This window comes from Zeus faber, assembly GCF_960531495.2.
Source record: "Zeus faber genome assembly, chromosome: 5".
Taxonomy (NCBI): domain Eukaryota; kingdom Metazoa; phylum Chordata; class Actinopteri; order Zeiformes; family Zeidae; genus Zeus; species Zeus faber.
Window position 1 is genome coordinate 7,269,131 of NC_137192.1, and position 19,616 is coordinate 7,288,746.

At 46.1% G+C, this 19,616-nt stretch overlaps 1 protein-coding gene across 1 annotated transcript in view; it reads left to right on the forward strand.

Annotated features, from left to right (window-relative positions):
- Nucleotides 1–228: 228 nt before the first annotated feature.
- cntn6 (contactin 6) overlaps nt 229–19,616 on the forward strand; it is a gene marked incomplete at both ends in the record, with an annotated part of 47,027 nt that continues 27,639 nt past the window's right edge. Inside the window, 3 exon segments of the mRNA XM_080000432.1 lie at nt 229–278; nt 280; nt 9,757–9,881. Coding sequence (XP_079856558.1) covers nt 229–278; nt 280; nt 9,757–9,881 — 176 coding nt within the window.

Genomic DNA, 19,616 nt, shown 5'->3' on the forward strand with positions numbered 1-19,616 from the left:
CCGAGTTCCAGTCAGTTTTTTCTCCCTTCACACTCTCTCTCCTCACTGTAGGCAACCGAGCCACCTACCCACCCAATGTTCTCTCTCTCTTTCTTCCGCAGCCAAACCCTCCCCCCCCCCACCCCCCACACCCGAATTTACACCGAGATTTCCCAGGAAATATTCTCCACCGACTCCTTCGGCAACTCGGATGGGAAGAAAGAGAATCTTTGACCTTGAAAATTGAAGATGTTGCCATGGGAACTGTTAATCTTCCTGTCACTCAAAGAGTGCCTGGCTGGTAAGTCTCCTTTGATGACACACCTGATCTGCATACACACTCCACTTGGGGAAAACACATCACTCGCTTCCTCTACTCCTAGTTTTTGCAAAAATCCCATAAGGCCTTTCTCACAAACACACAAACAAACACGTTGAAAGACGCCGGAATAGAAAAATAACAGGAGACAGTGAGGTATTATCGCCATTAACTAGACCGGGGCTTCTCAACATGGGGGTCAGGGAGCCCCCAGAGGTCTTTCTAGGGTGTCCCCCAGAAAAATAATTAATATACTTCACTGTTGTTTAATTTAACTCCATTAGAAAATGTGCAATAATGACTGTGTTTTAACTCCCTATCCATAGTATAGACAGGTATTCCAAGTCCAACCCACTTTTTTAAATGACAAACCATCACAACCCAATTAACAATGGGCCTTACCATGAGCAGAGTAAATTTGTACCTACAATTGATATTCCTGAACATTTTTTCACTTACATAGTCATTTGAATGGGTACAATAAACCACGCTAAAATCACACGTTTGTTTAGTACTGGCTTAATTAATTCTGACAATAAAAGGATAAATAATTGATAAATGAGGCCTGGTAATTGCATTCTAGGGGTTTACTTGTTTTTGTTTTTTTTCTTATCATCACTAAAGCAAATGGTGTTTTATCACCAATCTTAACAGATTCTACCCTATGATTTCACAAAACATTTTGTGTATTAGCCTACTTCATAAATGGTATGGAGTAGGGTAGATAAAGTAGCCTGACATGAGTTCCTTCATGTGGCTTAAAGGTTTACTACAGTTAGAAATATAATTCTAAAAGACTAAGGATGTGTTGAATTTATTTTGGCAACCCAATTGAAATCTCCTTTTGTTTGAAAAACACCAGTCTGGCCAGTGAATTGCTCACCCAGCATATGTGGCCATAACAGCACCGAAAAATGCAGTTTCATGGGCTTAGATCACATCGTGAAATCATGAAAGATTATGAAAAGTGAAGCATGTTAACATGATAACGCAGTACTAAAGTAACAGTGTAACACATGTATTTCCTTATAGAACAGTGCTCAGACATTTACACCACTGTATATACTGTATGTATGACCGTATGTATACTGTATTTATGTGACAAATAATCTCTTGAACGTGGTTTTGGACTTGAACTTCATTGTGCCGCAGATGAAGAATAAGTGTGTTGGTCTGAATATCGTGTCTCATACATTTCCATAAAACTCCAACAACAACAATATCCGTTTTTATAAGCAACAGAGAATGAAAGTGACTACCTAGAGAAGTAGGTAGTGTGACCACATCCATATATTGTATATAAACATACTTCTAATGAGGCTTTCACCATGAAATAATCCCCACTTTTAACACTGTTTTGGCGCACAAGCTAAATTGTCATTTAATATAGTGACGTGACTGGCGGATGATCCGGTCATAGTAAACAAACCTTTGAAATGATTCCGGAGTCGGGAGTCAAATGCCAGACACACAGACAGGCATTCACTGAGAGTTTATCTTCTGATCACGAATGCAAAGTTATAATCAAACTAAATGAAATGAATGTGGAAAAGGATGAAGGCATTTGGCAGCATTCATATTGAATGTGACCGATTTACACTTTGCATTCCAACAACATTTTTACAGAATGAAATGATTCTTGGGAAAATTGAATGCACGACTCAGTGGAGAACCGATTATTCTGCGTCTTGTTCTACCGACTGAATTAAAAAAACATAGAGCGAAAATTGAACAAACCTTTTTGCGGCGTCACTCGTAAAGGTCAAAGGTCCAAAAAGGGACAAACTTATCATCGCTAACTGAAAAAATGGACTCATGATTCTCACTTTGGTTTGACATATTTTTGTTGCAAACACCATTATCATGGACACTACTGATTGTTTGAATCTTCTCTAAGATAGGGAAGACCGTGATTTTAATTGCAGTCAATTGCAACACCTCCAATATATTTATTTTCAGAAACCCAGAGAGGGATGAAAAGTGAGGCATTTCTGAATCCTCTTTAATGTCGACCCAAGAAAAGCACTTATCATTTAATCTCGGAAACCTTCCCATCAACACAGCTCACTGTAAAGCCGCTACAGCCGCTCTTAGAGTTAAGTTGTAGCAGTGGAAGAAGAACAGTAACTTCTTGTCATGCTCCTTGATTGCCTTTACATTTTATGAGCCAATTCTCTTGCTTTACACCCCTGTCGTACTCCATAACAAGCACCGCGGAAAACATTTCTGATAACTCCATTATCAGCAAATCTACGGTGAGGGAGGGACGTAAAAAAATAGAAATAACAGCAGTAATGGAGTGCAGCTGACAAATATTTGCACAGCTTCCGCACACCCTTGTTTGCGCGTGTATAGGCGGATGTCATCTTGATAAAGTTGGCTTGGCAGATATATCTTCAAATCAAGCCGTGACCATTTACAACTGGTGAGACGGATGTCTTTAAATTTATACAGTGTTCCGTGCCACAAGTCCCGACGTGCTGTTATTTATGCTTCTATTTCCATTGATTTAGCATTTCATGTCAAGTCAGCAGTTTAGTGGCAGGGGGTGAGCGGTTGGGAGACAGGTGGCGAGTTGGGGGGGGGGGGGGGGGGGGGGTTGCTTAAGCAACACTACAGCAACTCTTTTGGTATTTGGCACCACTACAGTTTGAGTGAAGTTTCACTTTAACACCACTGTCAAAAGACCCGGTCCGGTGTCCGAAAATTCTAATAGTTAATGTCACAAACACAGCTATAATGTACACCCAGGTTACAGTGCTCTTGCATGGACCTCTTCGCTTCCCCGAGCCGTGGGGCGAGAGAGCGCGGGGAGGGACGGGGCCCGTTGCTTTTGGTGTAGGTACAGTACCAGACGTGCTCGGCCTGGCAGATCGGCTCACTCTCGCGGGTCAGAGGGAGATACAAACTCCGTGGCGCAATGAAAGTGAGGGCCGGCGCGCAGTCGTTAGAACGGCAGCATTCGTTAACATGGGAGCGGAGGTGAAGCGCAGTAGTACGCAAATGCGTGACACAGTTTTCAAAGTGCAATAACTCTTTGACTGCAATACTCTCAAACCAACATTTGATTGACATATATGAAAGGCTTCATGTTACACTGACTTTGTTGAATATCAAAGGGGTTCCCAAACTCCACGTCCCTCTAGGGGTCCCCCTAGGAATAACAGGGGGTCGAGAACAAAACTTGTTGAGATGGTTGGAAGCAGGAAAATGGGCAAGCGTGAGGATCTGAGTGACTTTTATAAGGGCTAAATTGTGATGGCTAGACGACTGGGTCAGAGCATCTCCAAAACAACAGGTCTTGTGGGGTGTTCCTGTTATGCAGTGCTTAGTACCTACCAAAGGGGTCTAAGGAAGGACAACATGGACGTATAAGGCTCAGTGATGCACGTGGGGAGTGAAGGCTAACCCGTCTGGTCCGATCGCACAGAAGAGCTACTGTAGCACAAATTGTTGAAAAAGTTAATGCTGGCAATGACAGAAAGGTGTCAGAACACACAGTGCATCACAGCTTGCTGCGTATGGGGCGGCGTAGCCGCAGACCGGTCAGAGTGCCCATGCTGACCCCTGTCCACAACCGAAAGCACCTACAATGGGCACGTGAGCGTCAGAACTCTAATATGGAGCAATGGAAGAAGGTGGCCTTGTCTGATGAGTAAGTTTTCTTTTACATCATGTGGATGGCCACGTGCATGTGTGTCGTTTGCCTGGGGAAGCGATGACATCAGGATGCACTGGGGAATGTTCTGCTGGGAAACCTTGGGTCCGACCATTCAAGTTCAAATTCAAGAAATTATGTGTCACATACATATACATACGGTCATACATATGTGCAATGAAATGTCATGACAACCAGTGATTATGCACAATAAGCTCTATAAGCTCTAAAAATACAAAAAATACTAAAATGTGCATAACCGACACAAGGTGCTCGCGCAGGCGGCCACAATTGCAGTTCTGGGTTCTATAATTATATAATATAATTAATTGTCTGTGTTGTATTAAATATACATTTAAATCCTCCTCAATTAAACTAACCTTAACTTACCTCAAGTGCTTTCATGTGGATGTTACTTTGACAAGACACCACATACCTAAATAATGTAAGGCGGGTAGGAGCTGTTTTGGGACCAGAGGGACAGACACCATATTAGGCAGGTGGTTTTCATGTCATGACCGATCGGTATATACAGTATATCCATTATTCAGCTTGCATCTACATGGCTGCACCAAAAAACTTATTAAGTTTAAGTTTGCTGTGTTTGTGTGTGTTTGGTGTATTTGTGTGTATTAGAGGGTTATAATAAGTCCAGGTGTGGGAGGTTCACACGGAAACACTTTCCCCCTGCTGAAATAGCTCTGGCTATAAAAGGCTCATTAATTTGTTTAATTTAAAGGACACTGCCAGCCGAGTGGAGATGAAAGCAACTCCCCCTTCGAGGCCGAGGAGAAAAGAGGGTCCTCACCCGAGGCGAAGCTCTTTCTCTCCCCCTCTCCCTCCCTCTCTCCCGCTCTCATTAGAGTGATGATGGTGCTGATGATCAGGGAGGGAACGCTCTTTGTCCTAGTCAAGGTTAGAGACTTGTAAAAAAGCATCCCATATTCAAAGCTACGGAAAACAAGAAATAAAATAAAATTAAAACAAATTAACAGTCGCAGCCAGAAAAAAACTGATGCGGAGGAGGAGGTGGGACCCGTTATTGTCTATGTCTGTCTGTGTGTGTGTGTGTGTGTGTGTGTGTGTGTGTGTGTGTGCGCTCTTGCCTGCACTCGTGGGCATCTATCGAAGAAACGCTAGATTTCACAGGAGTAATTAGTGCAACATTGGTTAATTACTCCGGTGTATTGATATTTTGGTGGGGAGCGAAAGCAAAACAGCAAGCTTCGCTGGGCAGCCACGCCCATCTGTGCGTGTGGAAAGGAAAACCTGCAGAGGAATAAAAACAAACTAAAAAAATACTGCAATTACATTTTGTGATCAATTATATTTTTCACTCTCTCTGGTATATATGTTTTTTATTTTGAACTGTGAGACTCAACTACGCCAACATGTCAACGGCTAATAATAAAGTTGTTACGACCGGAGCTAGGAGGGACCCAAACGCACGACTCAGAGAGACGGGAGGCAGAAGGATGTTTATTAGACCACACGGTGGAGATGGCCGGGGGGACCCGGTTGGCTAGGGATGGAGCAGAGCAGGGCAGGGATGATGACGACCGGGAAGGAGGGGCCAGGATCCGGTTGGAAAGACGGGGAACTGGGCTGGATGGAGCGGGACGGACAGACTTGGTCGACAAGAGAGCAGGTTAGGGGAAGACGAAACAAGGAGACAAACCAGGAACTTGGAACAAGCCCTAGGACTAGGAACTATGAGCTAGGAACTAGGAACTAGGAACTGGCCGGTAGCAGTACAACTTGGGTTAGCTAATTTATGATCTGGCAATGAGTGACTGGGGAGCTGGAGAATAAATACTGTGTGGGTGACGAAGGTAATTGATCCCAGGTGTGTGAAATTGGCTTAAGGGAGGAGCCGCGGATGGGTCAAGAGTGGCCTCTTGTGGTGCTGGGCGGCCATGGGCCTAACAGTCCCCCCCCCTCTATGGACGCCCCTTGGCCAAGGGGACCAAGGGGCGTTCCTCCGGACTGTACCCCTCCCAGTCCATGAGGTACTGAAGGCCCCTCCCCCGGCTCTGCACATCCAGCAGGCGCCGCACTGTGTAGGCAGGGTGATCGTCAATGGTGCGGGGGGGTGGTGGGGCCTTGGCGGGGAGGGAAAGGGGGCTGGAGACCGCCGGCTTAAGCAGGGACACATGAAAGGTTGGGTGAACACAGAGGGAGGGAGGGAGGGAGGGAGGCGGAGACGTACGGCACAGGGGTTGATGATGGATACAATGGGGAAAGGACCAACATAACAGGGAGCGAGTTTTCGGCCACCAGAAGCGCTGTCGGACGATGGCCACGATGCGGGTGATCCCGGGATGGCAGCTGAGGCGGGAGGCATGGGCCCACTGCAAAACCTGGGAGTGTGCGGTGTCAGTGACAAACAGGCGGTTAGGGGGTCCGGTACCTGGGTTGGGCTGGTGTTTCTGTGCTCGGGTGACAAGAGACTCGATTTCCCAGGTGAGTGTGGCAGCAAGGCAAGGGGGTGGAAGGATGGGTTCTTGATCCCCAGCTTATTCCTCTGCCGTGAACATGCGGGACAGGGCGTCAGGCTTGGTGTTCTTGGTGCCTGGGCGGTAGGATAGACAGAAGTTAAACCGGCCGAAGAACAACGCCCATCTGGCCTGCCAGGAGTTGAGCCGCTTCGCTGTCCGGATATAGGCCAGGTTCTTATGATCTGTCCAGATGACGAAGGGGTGGTTTGCTCCCTCAAGCCAGTGGTGCCACTCCTCCAGGGCTAGTTTGACGGCCAGGACGCCATAGTTGCCTTTGGGTGGGGTGAGCCTGTGGGAGAGAAAGGCACAGGGGTGGAGCTTACCGTCGGTTGGAGAGCGCTGGGACAGTACCACTCCTATCCCTGTGTCTGAAGTGTCCACCTCTACCACGAACTGGCGGTTGGGGTCTGGCTGGGCCAAGACTGGGGCTGACAAAAAGCGGCTTTTGAGGTCAAGGAATGCGGCCTCGGCCGCGGGGGTCCATTTGAAACCTACTGCGGTGGAGGTAAGGGCTGAGAGCGGAGTGGCAATTAGGCTGAAGTTTCGGATGAAGCACCTGTAGAAGTTTGAAAAACCGAGGAAGCGTTGGAGTTTCTTCCTATCGTCTGGGGTTGGCCAATCCATCACGGCGGCCACCTTTTTGGGGTCCATCCCCAGCCTCCCTCGGCCAACGACGAACCCTAGGAAAGAAACGGACGGAACATGAAAGACACATTTCTCAGCCTTGATGAACAGATGGTTCTCCAGGAGCCGTTGCAGCACCAGGCGTACGTGTCTCTTGTGGTCGGAGAGGGATTGGGAAAAGATCAGGATGTCATCAAGGTACACAAAGACAAACAAATTGAGCATGTCCCGGAGGCCATCGTTAATCAGGGCCTGGAATACCGATGGGGCATTGGACAGGAGAAAGGCATTAACAGATATTCGAAGTGTCCGAGCGGGGTGTTTTAGGCAGTCTTCCATTCGTCCCCGTCGCGGATGCGGACCAGGTGGTAGGCGTTGCGGAGGTCAAGTTTGGTGAAGTGGGTGGCACCCCGGATGGTAACGAGTCCATCAGAGGCAAGGGTTTCTTGTTCTTGACCGTGATCTCATTGAGTCCCCTGAAGTCAATGCAGGGACAGAGGGTCTTGTCCGTCTTGGCTACAAAAAAGAACCCCGCGCCCAGCGGAGATGACGAGGGGCGAATGATGCCGGCGGCAAGAGAGTCGCGGATGTAGGTCTCCATGGACTCCTGTTCGGGCCGGGAGAGGTTATACAGGCAACTGCAGGGGAGGGGGGCACCTGGCAGGAAGTTGATTGTGCAGACGTAGGGGCGATGAGGTAGTAGGGACAGCGCGCCCTGCTTGCTGAAAACAGGGGCCAGGTCCAGATACTACGACGGAACAGAGGACAGGTCAGGGCTCTTGGGGGGGCGGGGTAGAGGCCGAGCGGCGATAGTGGGCATGGCAGTGCGTGCTCCAGGCGCTCACACTACCCGAGTGCCATCTGGGGGTTGTGGGTCCAGAGCCAGGGGTACCCCAGAACCTGGGGGTTCTGGGGGGAATGGATGAGGAAGAACCCAATAGACTCACGGGGGTTTCCGGAGAGTAGCAGCTCGAGGGGGGCCGTCTGGTGGGTAATCCGGGTCAGACGTGACCCGGTCAGTTCCTTGACCTCGAGCGGTGTGGGGAGAGGGACGGGTGTCAGCCCTAGCTGGCATTGCCAGTCCCAGGTCGAGAAAACTCTCATCCTCCCTGGAATCTAGGAGAGCCGAGGAAGAGAGTGTTATACCCCCCCACGAGAGGGTAGCCAGGAGCAGAGGACGGGAGAGAAGGTTGGAGCTGGAGCGGCCGGATAGTAACCCTACCGAGGAGTCGTCCTCTCCCTGCCGGACCGGGCAGGTGGCTCGGAGGTGTCCCGGACGGCCGCAATATAGACAGGCGCCGGTCTGTATGCGGCGGGCCTGCTCCTCAGGGGAGATCCAGAGCGACCGAGTTGCATGGGCTCGGCCTCGGAGTGAGTCGGGGGGCATTGGGGGCGCCCGAGAGTAGTTGGCGCCCAGGCGGGAGGCACGGGTGGAGAGACGGGGAACCGGGCTGGATGGAGCAGGACGGACAGACTTGGTCAACGAGAGGATGCAAGCAGGTTAGGGGAAGACGAAACAAGGAGACATAAACTAGGAACTTGGAACAAGCGCTAGGACTAGGAACTATGAGCTAGGAACTATGAACTAGGAACTTGGACCTAGGAACTGGCCCGTAGCAGTTCAACTTGGGTAAGCTAGTTGACGGTCTGGCAATGAGTGACTGGGGAGCTGGAGAATAAATACTGTGTGGGTGATAAAGGTAATTGATCCCAGGTGCATGAAAGTGGCCTAAGGGAGGAGCCGCGGATGGGTCAAGAGCGGCTTCTAGTGATGCTGGGAGGCCGTGGGCCTAACAAACAAAGACAAAGTGATGAAAACTTTGTCTTTTTTACGAGATTTGGTTCTTTGCAAATGACTCTGAAAAAATATTTGTTCAATTTGTCAGACTGCTCTTCGCTTTGATTCAGTCGGTGTAGCGATTCAGAAGAGTCGGTTCGTTCTGGGTTGTGAATGGAATTCTCACAAGAATGGTCATCATATTATATTATTATTATTTTTATTTGATTATCTCTGTCACTCTGTACGTATGTTCCTCAATTAAAATGTCCTTTGATTATCTCGACAACTGTTCATCCGATCTACTTCATACTTGCTGGTGTATTGCTGGGGACCCAAAAACATGCAGTGTTGAATTTGGTGCAATTTGGACACGTGACATGTTATATTAATAAACTTTCAATACACAACGAACAGCGAGCCAGCAGGGGGCGGGGCTTCAGGGCTCTGCGACTGAGTTACAAAGAGTGACTTTCCCCGGTGTATGACTTTAACAGGCATTTTCATCTTCCGTTGAGGAACACAGGACTGAATCATTGACATTTTGTTTGATTTGTCCAACTCTTGGTCGGTTTAATTCAGTCGATGTAACCAGTCAGAAGAGTCAGTTCATTCTGAGTTGTGAATGGAATTCACACAAGTATCATTTATTCCTGTCACATTGTGTGTAAGTGTCAATCCGTCACATTCAATATGAATTATGCTGAATGAAATGGCTGCAGTCATGAATGTCGCCGGAGTGACTCCAGACTATGTCATTTAAGAGATTTGTTCGCTATGACCGAATCGTTTGTGAGTTGTTCAAAACTAACACTTACTATTTATTGTTATGCATTTAATGTTGTTTTTTTTAGGGTCGTTGGTGTGGCCCCGCACCACGTCCAATGGCCTCCCCCACCAGGAGAACACCCGTCACGGCCCCGTCTTCGCCCAGGAGCCCAGCGACAGCGTGTTCCCACTCAGCTCCGACGACAACCAGGCGTTCATCAATTGCAAGGCCAAGGGAAACCCCCCGCCACGCTACAGGTGAGGGGCTCATTTTACACCCTTTATTTCCCCATTTTGACACATTTTCTTCGATTCTGACGCAATCTTAGAAATTGGATTTGGACTTTGTCTCTCTCTCTCTCTTTGCTTGCCAATTGCTTTTTCTGTCTCTCTCAATCCAAGTAAATTTCAATTCAAAGGGTATTATTGGCGTGGGGAATCATTAACCATAAATGATTTTCTTCTCTAAAATCATTAATGAAAATATTAAAGTGAAGTGCTCTTCTCCACTGTTGAGCGACTTATTAATCCACCATCTACGACCCCATCAGAGATACTCCACTCAAAAATGTGAAGAATTCACCACATTTTTCAATAACAAAATTATAGCTATCAGAATATTAGTGCCTCAACAACATTAGTGACTCAATATGCCTCAGCATCCAGAAATGAACCTACCCTCCAGTTCTCCAGTAAAATCACTGCTACTATGTCTTACTTTGTCCCTTTAGACATAAAAATAAAGGATATTGTTGTTCAGCTCCGGTCCTCCACCTGCTGCTTGGACACTCTCCATACCACCTCTTTTAAAACTGTTTTTATTTGCTTAGCACATGAGGTTTTAGAAATTATAAAAGGCTCTCTTCAATCAGGTATATTTCCTGCAGCATGTAAAACAGCTGTCATTAAACCACTCCTGAAGAAGAGCAATCTTGATGCAACAATAATTGCCAACTATAGGCCAATTTCCAACCTGCCATTCCTCAGCAAAATACTTGAAAAAACATCTGACATCAAACAGCCTTTTAGACATTTATCAATCTGGTTGATAAATGCCGAACTCACCATAGCACAGAAGCAGCACTTGTTAAAGTTGTGAATGATCTCCATAAAAACACCTGATTCTAAAAAACGATCTGTTCTTCTGCTACTTGATCTCAGTGCTACCTTTGACATTGTTGACCATCAGATTTTACTAGCGAGATTACAAAAATGGGTGGGCCTATCTTGCCCAGTTCTAAACTGGTTCAGAACCCACCTACAGGACAGGCAGTTCTTTGTGTCCATTGGAGATTTTGTCTCGAACAAAGTGGATATTATACAGTATGTGGAGTGCCCCAAGGTTCCATTCTTGAACCATTATTGTTTAATCTGTATATGCGTCCACTTGCACATATTATAAAGAAACACAAAATAAATTACCACAATTATGCAGATGATGCACAACTGTGCATATCTCTGTCTCCTGATGACCTACTCCCCATACACTCCCTCACTCAGTGTATTAATGATATTAATGTACTTTTTACAACTGAACAAAGATAAAACAGAAATACTCATCTTCAGCACGAAGGCTCAGAGAATTGCAGCTGCTCTCAGTTCTGTCTCTGGAGAGCAAAAATGAAGCCAGAAATCTTGGTTGAATGGTAGACGCCGATCTAAATTTCAAGAGTCATATCAATCACATCACAAATCTGCTTTCTACCATCTAAAAAACATTTCAAAATGAAGAGGCTTCCTGTCAAAAGCAGATTCTGAAAAATGAATCCATGCATTCATAACAAGTAGATTGGACTACTATAATGGCCTATTCAATGGCTTCCTGAAATCAGCTGTGCAGCAGCTAAAGTTAATCCAAAATGCGGCTGCATGCGTTCTACTGCACTAAAAAGTTTGGAAACATCACACCTGTTTGTAGATCTCGAACCAGTAAGAACTCTGAGGTCCACAGACAGTGGTCTTTTAACTCTTTTAACAACTCTAAAGCAGGGGAAGCTGCCTTCTGTATCTATGCCCCAAATAAATAGAACACCCTGCTGAGGGACCTGAGAGAGGTCCCCCACACTGGACTGTTTTTAAAGCAGGTTGAAAACCTTGCTGTTCAAAGCAGGTGTGGTGGTGGTGTGTGTGTATGTGTGTGTGTGTGTGTGTGTGTGTGTGTGTGTGTTCTGTATGTTGTGAGAATTCTGTGTGTGTTCTGTATGCTGTGGGATTTTCTTCATTCCTCACTGATATGGTTGCACAGACTTTTTATATTTTCTTTGATTGTATTTCCCTGTAAAGCGCATTGTGTCGCCCTGGTATGAAATACGCTTTTTAAATAAAGTGTGACTTGACTTCACTAATTATGAAATTATGAGGACGCAAAATATGTCCTGTGATGATCCCAAAGTCTTGTAAATGTTGATGTGAATTCAGGTGTGTGTGTCCTCTTAAACTATACATATGCACACACACACATACACACATTTAGGTAGTTCAGGTACATTCAGGCACAAGAGGGCGTCTCTGAACTTCCGGGTTATGAGTGGTGTGCGTTACTCTTTCCAGTTGTAGTTTGATGTATAAGGAGCATTGTGAGAAGACCTGGAGATAGCAATAGGGATCATGAGTGTTTTAAGGAGAAACGATTAACGGCAAGTGAAGAAAACGACTCTACATCGTTGTGTGCCTCGATGTGCTAATTCGTCGAGGTACAACTCAGAGATAACCTTCATCGGTTTCCAATCGATCCTGAAGTACGGGGCTTATTGGCTCATTCAGATCCATAGAGACAACTTCAATCCCACTCAAAATACTCACCTCTATAGTAGGCATTTCCAGACAGGTGATTTTGTTGTGACGACTGGGTGAAAGGGAAGACTCAACAAAGGAGCTGTACCTTCTCTGTTTGCCTGGAATGATTACACCACACCCGCACCACGACATCATTTTTGGGAACGTCGGCAGAGATGCCCTTCCCCGAACCTCTGACTCTGAGATGGGAGCGCAAAAAGCACCACATCATGATTACTGCATTATTTTCACGTGTGTGTGTGTGTGTGTGTGTGTATGTGTGTGAGAGAGAGAGAGAGAGACATTGTGTTAAGACCTGTATGTGTGTCTAGTCCCGTGTGTGTGTGTGTGTGTGTGTGTGTGTGTGTGTGTGTGTGTGTGTGTCAGTTTCTGTAACGTATAGTTAACAACCATAATCTAAAAAAAGTCTAAAGTGATTATCGTTGCATTCTTAGATTTGGGTCATACAAGCATTTCCAGGCCTTTTGGCAACTGGTGGAGCCTGCTGTAAAAACTGAGACGGTGCCCATCACCAGTGCCAATGCTGCCTCTGCCAACATCAATAAGCCAACTCAACGAAGAGCACCAGTAAGTTATACTAATCAGGGTCTCAAAAAACAAAATAAATTAAGGTCATGCCTACCACTGTGGACATGGTCTTATATAATCGGTCTCTGCTTTATAAAACAGAAAGATAACGACACGGTTGGAATATCTATCCAGGGGTGTTAAACTCGTGAAATCGGGGGCAGAATGTATAGAGGTTTCTGTTTGAAGCGTGCTTTATTACAGGTGAGCTGCTTGAAGTGATGAGCAAATTAGTGAAATCAGCTGTTCATCAGTTCAATCAGTGTTAAGGCAGAGTTGGAACAACAACCTACAGAGACTCGGCCCACAATGGAATACGTTTGACAGCCCTGATATATATCAAGGCAGTATATTTCATAATATTTTATATAATATATATATATAAATCTATATTAAAAACTATGAAATGTACTGCCTTGGTGTGTGTGTATGTATATATATATGTAGCCTGGTGAAATTTAAATAACACAGGACACAAAACTTTACTCAGGGATCTTTATTTCTCGACTACCCTCATAAGGAGAATAGTATTAAGGGAACTTCGAGTGTAAAATTTGGTTTAGAGTTCACAACACTTTCTCTATACAAACAATTTTACAACTTGAGTCACAAGGAGTCTCACTTCAAAATGTAGCTCACTTCTCAAACTGAACCTAAGTCAGTAACTCAGCTCAGTGCAACAATATGTGACCCACTGCACACTTAAGGTACATTTGGTAGCTTTGGAATTTTTTTTCCACATCATTTGGAAGTCATCTGTGTATTGCAGCCTGCAGCTATATTTATTATTTATTTATTTATTTATTTATTTATTTATTTATTTATTTTTTTGTTTATTTCTTTATCTATTTATTTATTTATTATCACATATTTAATATTTTCACAGTAACTTGCACCGACTGATGAATAGCTGCTGTTTCTGATGCACTTTTCTGTGGGCCTGCCTCTCAGGGATCTTGCCAACTGTTTTAGTATTCACCACACCACAGCCAGCAGAATCATTGCACCCTGGATGCACTTTCTGTACCATCTACTTGGTTCCATCCGCCTGTGGATACCACCAGAAGAACTCAAAGCTCACTTACCACCAGCGTTTATATCATTCCCTGACACACAAGTGGTGCTTGACTGGACAGAATTTATTTATGCAAAACTCCCTCTATGGGCAGAAATATGTGACTAGAAACTGAATTTGAATAATTTATATTTGATTTGAAATTGCTCAACTTGAATAATTGCATTAAAAACTGAATTTTTATTACATCATTTTAATTTGTATTGTTTCACTTGAATATCTGCATTAAAAAACGGAATCTGAACAGCATCATTTGAGATTTAATTAATTTGTTTGCAACGGAATTCCAATAAACCTGAAACTGAATGTAATATTATGAAATTTAATTAATTTGCTCTGAAACTGTATTTGATCCTCACTGAAAATTTCCTAATTCTCGCTATTCAAATTCAGTTCTTGCAATTCAAATTCAGTTTACTGAGACACACATCCAGGTCGTTGACGAAGAGCAATCGAGTGCAGATTCACAGAACTCCTTTTCAGCCAGGATACGTGATGCCCTGTGTGTGTGTGTGTGTGTGTGTGTGTGTGTGTGTGTGTGTGTGTGTGTGTGTGTGTGTGTGTGTGTGTGTGTGTGTGTATATGGGTGTGTGTGTGTGTCTGTGTGTGTGTGTGTGTGTGTGTGTGTGTATCCACAGCATGACAGAGCGGATCGGTTCATTTAACCGGTCGTCAGACCAGGACACGTCTGCCCCGGCTGCCTCAGTGTTTCACGGAGAGACTCACGGTGTCCATTGTCCATGTCCAACTATAGAGTTTATTGGTTTTATACTGTAGTGCTCACAGACTTACCATTAGGATTGGGCGATCATGCAAAGTTCCAATTGGTGAGGGGGGGTGTGCATGCTGCGCCCCTGCGTTGATCTGGTTGCGCTTCGCCTATCTCAGTCTCTCACCTATCTCCCAGTGCCAAAACTCATACTCAGTACATACACTCATACTCAGTACATACACCACACAATAGGCCTGGGGCATGCGGGATTGGTGGGGTGCGAGTCATGTGAGTGGGGATGTGGCGGGCGGCTGCCAGCTTGGCCGTAATTTTTTTCCCACTCATATTAGATAAGAACACATACACTCGCAGAAACAATACTACTCCGAACAACACTCCACCAGACCAGGGTCTGGCCGGCTGGGCTGGAGTCCTTGTGGCTTGCACCTGGTGGTTTATGGCGTGCTGCCACCTGCCGGGGCTGCGGAGAGCGCTGCCGGGTGCCTTCCAGGGCCCCTGGGGGCTGCATGCTGTTGTGGGTGTGGGTTGGGGTGTGGGGGGCGGCTGTCGGCCTTTGTTCTCGCTGCACTGTGTAGGGCCCATATCTAGCGGCCTGCTGGTATCGGCAGGGTGAGGGGGGCAAACATCAGGGTGGCCTGTGCCGGGCACACTCTGCTACTGGGATGGCACTCTGCTCGCCTGGGGAGTGGGCATTCGGGCAGTGTCGGTCTGATGGTGTGTGCCTGGCTCCTGGCCTGCGGGCCCGGGTTCTGTGGTTGCGACTGCCTCTTGTGCCCACACTTGGGGGTGGATTGTATGTGTGTGCCACGGGCTGGTGCTCCCTGGTACTGGGTTACACTCCTCCGGGCCAGGCGTGGGGGTTGCTTTGGGGTCCCAGGGGTCTTCTGTGGCTGCGGGGCGGGGTGCTCTGGGTTTTCCTTCAGCCGTGAGGTGTCTATGCGGCTGCGGAGCTCAGGGTTGGCTTTAGGGCTCTTTCCGCTGCTTTGAAGCCCACGACATAATACTGACCTTATACACCAGAACCAATTGGGATAAGTCCTGTACACTCACCGGTGGACACCTCACACACGCACACACGCACGCACGCACGCACGCACACACATACAGGCAGTCTCATCACACACACACACACACACACTCACCATCACACCTGCTTTGAACACACCCCAGCACCCTCCTGGTTGCATCCTTCTTATTTTCTCCCTCATTTACTGCCATAAACATGGTAAAATAGTTCTCCAAAGAGGGGGGTTGGTGGTGGTTCTGTATAACAAAAAACTGCTCTTGTCATCCTACAGGTCATCCACAGGACAGAGTTATTGCAGCAGTTCTTGATGATTAAAGAATGAATAAAGAGTTGCATTGCAGGTTGAGAACTTGAACTCCACTTGCAGACTAACTCTGTCCTAGATGCAATGGCAAAAATACTCTGTGTTGTATGACCAGCATGCTGACAGCACAGGTTAAAAAAAATAAAAAAAATAAGGTAATGTACGATGGCAAGTGTTTCCCCGTTACAGAAGTGCAGGATTTATTATTTACAAGTAAAGTATTTACACAAAAAGCATCCAGTTTTTACTAAATGAAGTCCCACAGCAAATGAAAGCAATGGTGAGACGGGTTTGTTTTTTCTCTGAAACAGGACGGAACGGGGCAGTCCCTGAACTCAGTTGTGTTTAAAAATTCTGTTATATACATGTAGGAAACAAACAAAAATAAAAAGATCTAAAATAAAAACACAGGCACAGGAGTCGTCAACGAATGCATACGATGCACCACTGTCTGGAGGAGAAATAAACAAAAATCCAATTGTCTGAATTAGGTTTACGTTTTTCATTTTCCGTTAAAAGTAAGAAACTAAGCAAACAAAATAAATCTAAATCTTTCTCTATGAGATTATATTAGATATTGCTATATTATGATCGCAAGTTTTGCATATAGAGCGGGTAAGTGAGATCCAATCACAAGCAGTTACTCAACAGCTCTGTGCGGAGAGGGCGAGAGCCTCTGCTCCCTCTCTCCTCTTCCCCTCTTCTCTCTCTCCCTCTCTCCCTCTTCCCCACTTCCCCGCTCGAACTCTTTCCCTCTCGCCCTCTCATCTTCCCCTCTCTCCCTTTCCCTCTCTTCCCCTCTCCCTCTTCCTATCTTCCCCTCTCTCCCTCTTCCCCTCTCTCCCTCTTCCCCACTCTCCCTCTCTCCCTCTTCCCCTCTCTCCTTCTCCCTCTTACCCTCGCTCCCTCTCTCCCTCTCTTCCTCTCTCTCCCTCTCTCCCTCTCTCCCTCTCCCTCTTCCCATCTCCCCCCCCCCCACCTTTTATGTGTTTGGGGTGTTGGGGAGGTGCTGTGCTCTGTCCAGGGTGATTCCCTCATTAGTCCCTAGTCTCAAAAAAATGTTGTTTTTTGTTTCCTGCATAATCAAGCTTCTGCTGTTGTGACATGATTTACTGCAAATAAAGGCACTTTCAATGTAAAAAAGTCTCCCTCTCCCTCTCTCCCTCTCTCCCTCTCCCTCTCTCCCCCACTCTCCCGCTCCCTCTTCCGCTCTCTCCCTCTTCCTCTCCCTTTCCCTCTCATCTACTTCCCCTCCCCCTCGTCCCCTCTCTCCCTCTCTCTCCCTCGTCCCCTCTCTCCCTCTCCCTCTTCCCCTCACTCCCTTGCTCCCTGTCTCCCTCTCCCTCTCTCCCTCTCTCCCTCTCCCTCTTTCCCTCTCTTCCTCTTCCCCTCCCACTCATCCCCTCTCCCCCTCGTCCCTTCTCTTCCTCGTCCGCTATCTCCCTCTTCCCCTCTATCCCCCCCTCTCTTTCCTCTCCGTTTCAGAACACTGCAAACTGCACTCGCACTGTTTCAATGCTGGGATTTTTCCTGGCGAAAATCTCACGTCATTAATGTCAATTGCAATCGATGGAGTCAATCGCCGAATGACGATTCAATCGTAAATCTGCCCAGGCCTACTTACCATAATTCTTGGCTTGTGCCAGCGTTGCTCCATCTCTGTACAACCCAGGAGTGGGGGAACAGCAGTGACATTCAGCTGAGAGTCTGTGTGCGGTCTGATACAGCAGTGCAACATTAAGGTTGCACCATGCTGTTCCAGCCGCACATAAACACTCTGCATCACTCATCTGCACAGTCCTCAAGGACAACCTTAAAAAAAAAAGGAGGTAAAGGTGTTGTCATGTCATGTTACAATCATACACCAATCAGCCACAACATTAAAACCACCACTTATAAACACCAATATTGTGTAGCTCCCCCTTGTTCGCCTGTGTGTTCCCCTACTGTGTGTCGGAACACACAGTGCATCGCAGCTTGCTGGGTATGGGGCTGCGTAGCCACAGACCGGTCAGAGTGCCCATGCTGACCCCTGTCCACCGCCGAAAGCACCTACAATGGGCACGTCAGCATCAGAACTGGACCATGTAGCAATGGAAGGCGGTGTCCTGGTCTGATGAATCATGTTTTCTTCTACATCATGTGGATGAAAGGGGTGAGGGTCCGATCTGGAATGTGCTGGAACAACAAGCCCGATCGATGGACAACTTGCAGGACTTAAAGGATCTGCTGCTAAGGTCTTGGTGCCGGATACCACAGGACACCTTCAAAGGTCTCGTGGAGTCCATGACTCAATGGGTGGCGCACGAGGGGGAGCAACACAATATTCAAGGTTATTAGTGGTGGTTTTAATGTTGTGGCTGATCGGTGTATGCACATACACGCCTTACACATGAAACCAGTCAACCATATTTCAGGTCAAAATTGGACTAAATGCCACTTCACGTGGGTCAGATTACTTTCTTTGGCGTGGTTTTAGGGACTTGTAAACATGTACATGCACGTGCACACACATTCAAAGAGCTCCTCCTCAGCTTCCACAAGAGCTTCTTTGGCCTAAATGCAGCAACGATCAATCAGCCAATCGAGCTGATCAGGCAACATGCTGCAAGCTTCAAACATAGGCCCTTGTAGAAAATTTGGGGGAAAGGTTGAAGTTGAAAAAGTTTCCATTTTTTCGCAGACATAAAATAAGTGTATTCAAACTGTAACTGTGCTGTTTATCAGGCATGTCCTGGCCAATAAAATATTTAATATATGAAACCACAAATCTACTCCCTACTCCTGGAGTCGAGTCCCAATAGGATGGATATATTTACCAGGAGGAAAATGAGGAGAGAAAAACAGATAAAAAAAATTAAAATGTCTGATTTGCCCAATTGCTCTATAAATATCTCCACTCCCATCGCCCTAGTCCCAATCTCATCTCACTGGCAGATTGGGGACGTTTGGAAGGGATATGTTTTTGTTTTTTTCAATACCCACAAATCTTCCCCCAGTCCCGTGTAAATACAGTATGTGCTGTTGAAAACCGGGCCGAATTTGTGCGTATTAGTCTGTCTGTCTGTGTGTGTATGTTAGCATGTGTTAAGCGTTCGGCTGAGCCGATTGTGATGTCAGATTGCCGCTCCCGCGTCTAAATTTATGGTTTAATTTGTAAATCACCCAATGGAGCTCTGAAAAGATCAGAGTTCTCTCTTGACTATGAAACTAATTTCCAGTTAGATTCCGGTCATTAGTTAAAACCCATCAAAACAATGGACGGTCGCAGAGATGTGGACTCAAGTCACGTTTTTTGAGGACTTGCAACTTGACTTAACAGAAAATGAATGACTTGAGACTCGTCTTGGAAGTTAAACACTCGACTTGACTTGAGACATGATGATTCAAATGACTTGTTTGTTTAGATTTTGTGTTTTCAGTTTAAATATTATATTAAATATAAAAATTTAAATGTTCATATTACAAGTCTGATGTTACCCGGTGCCAGC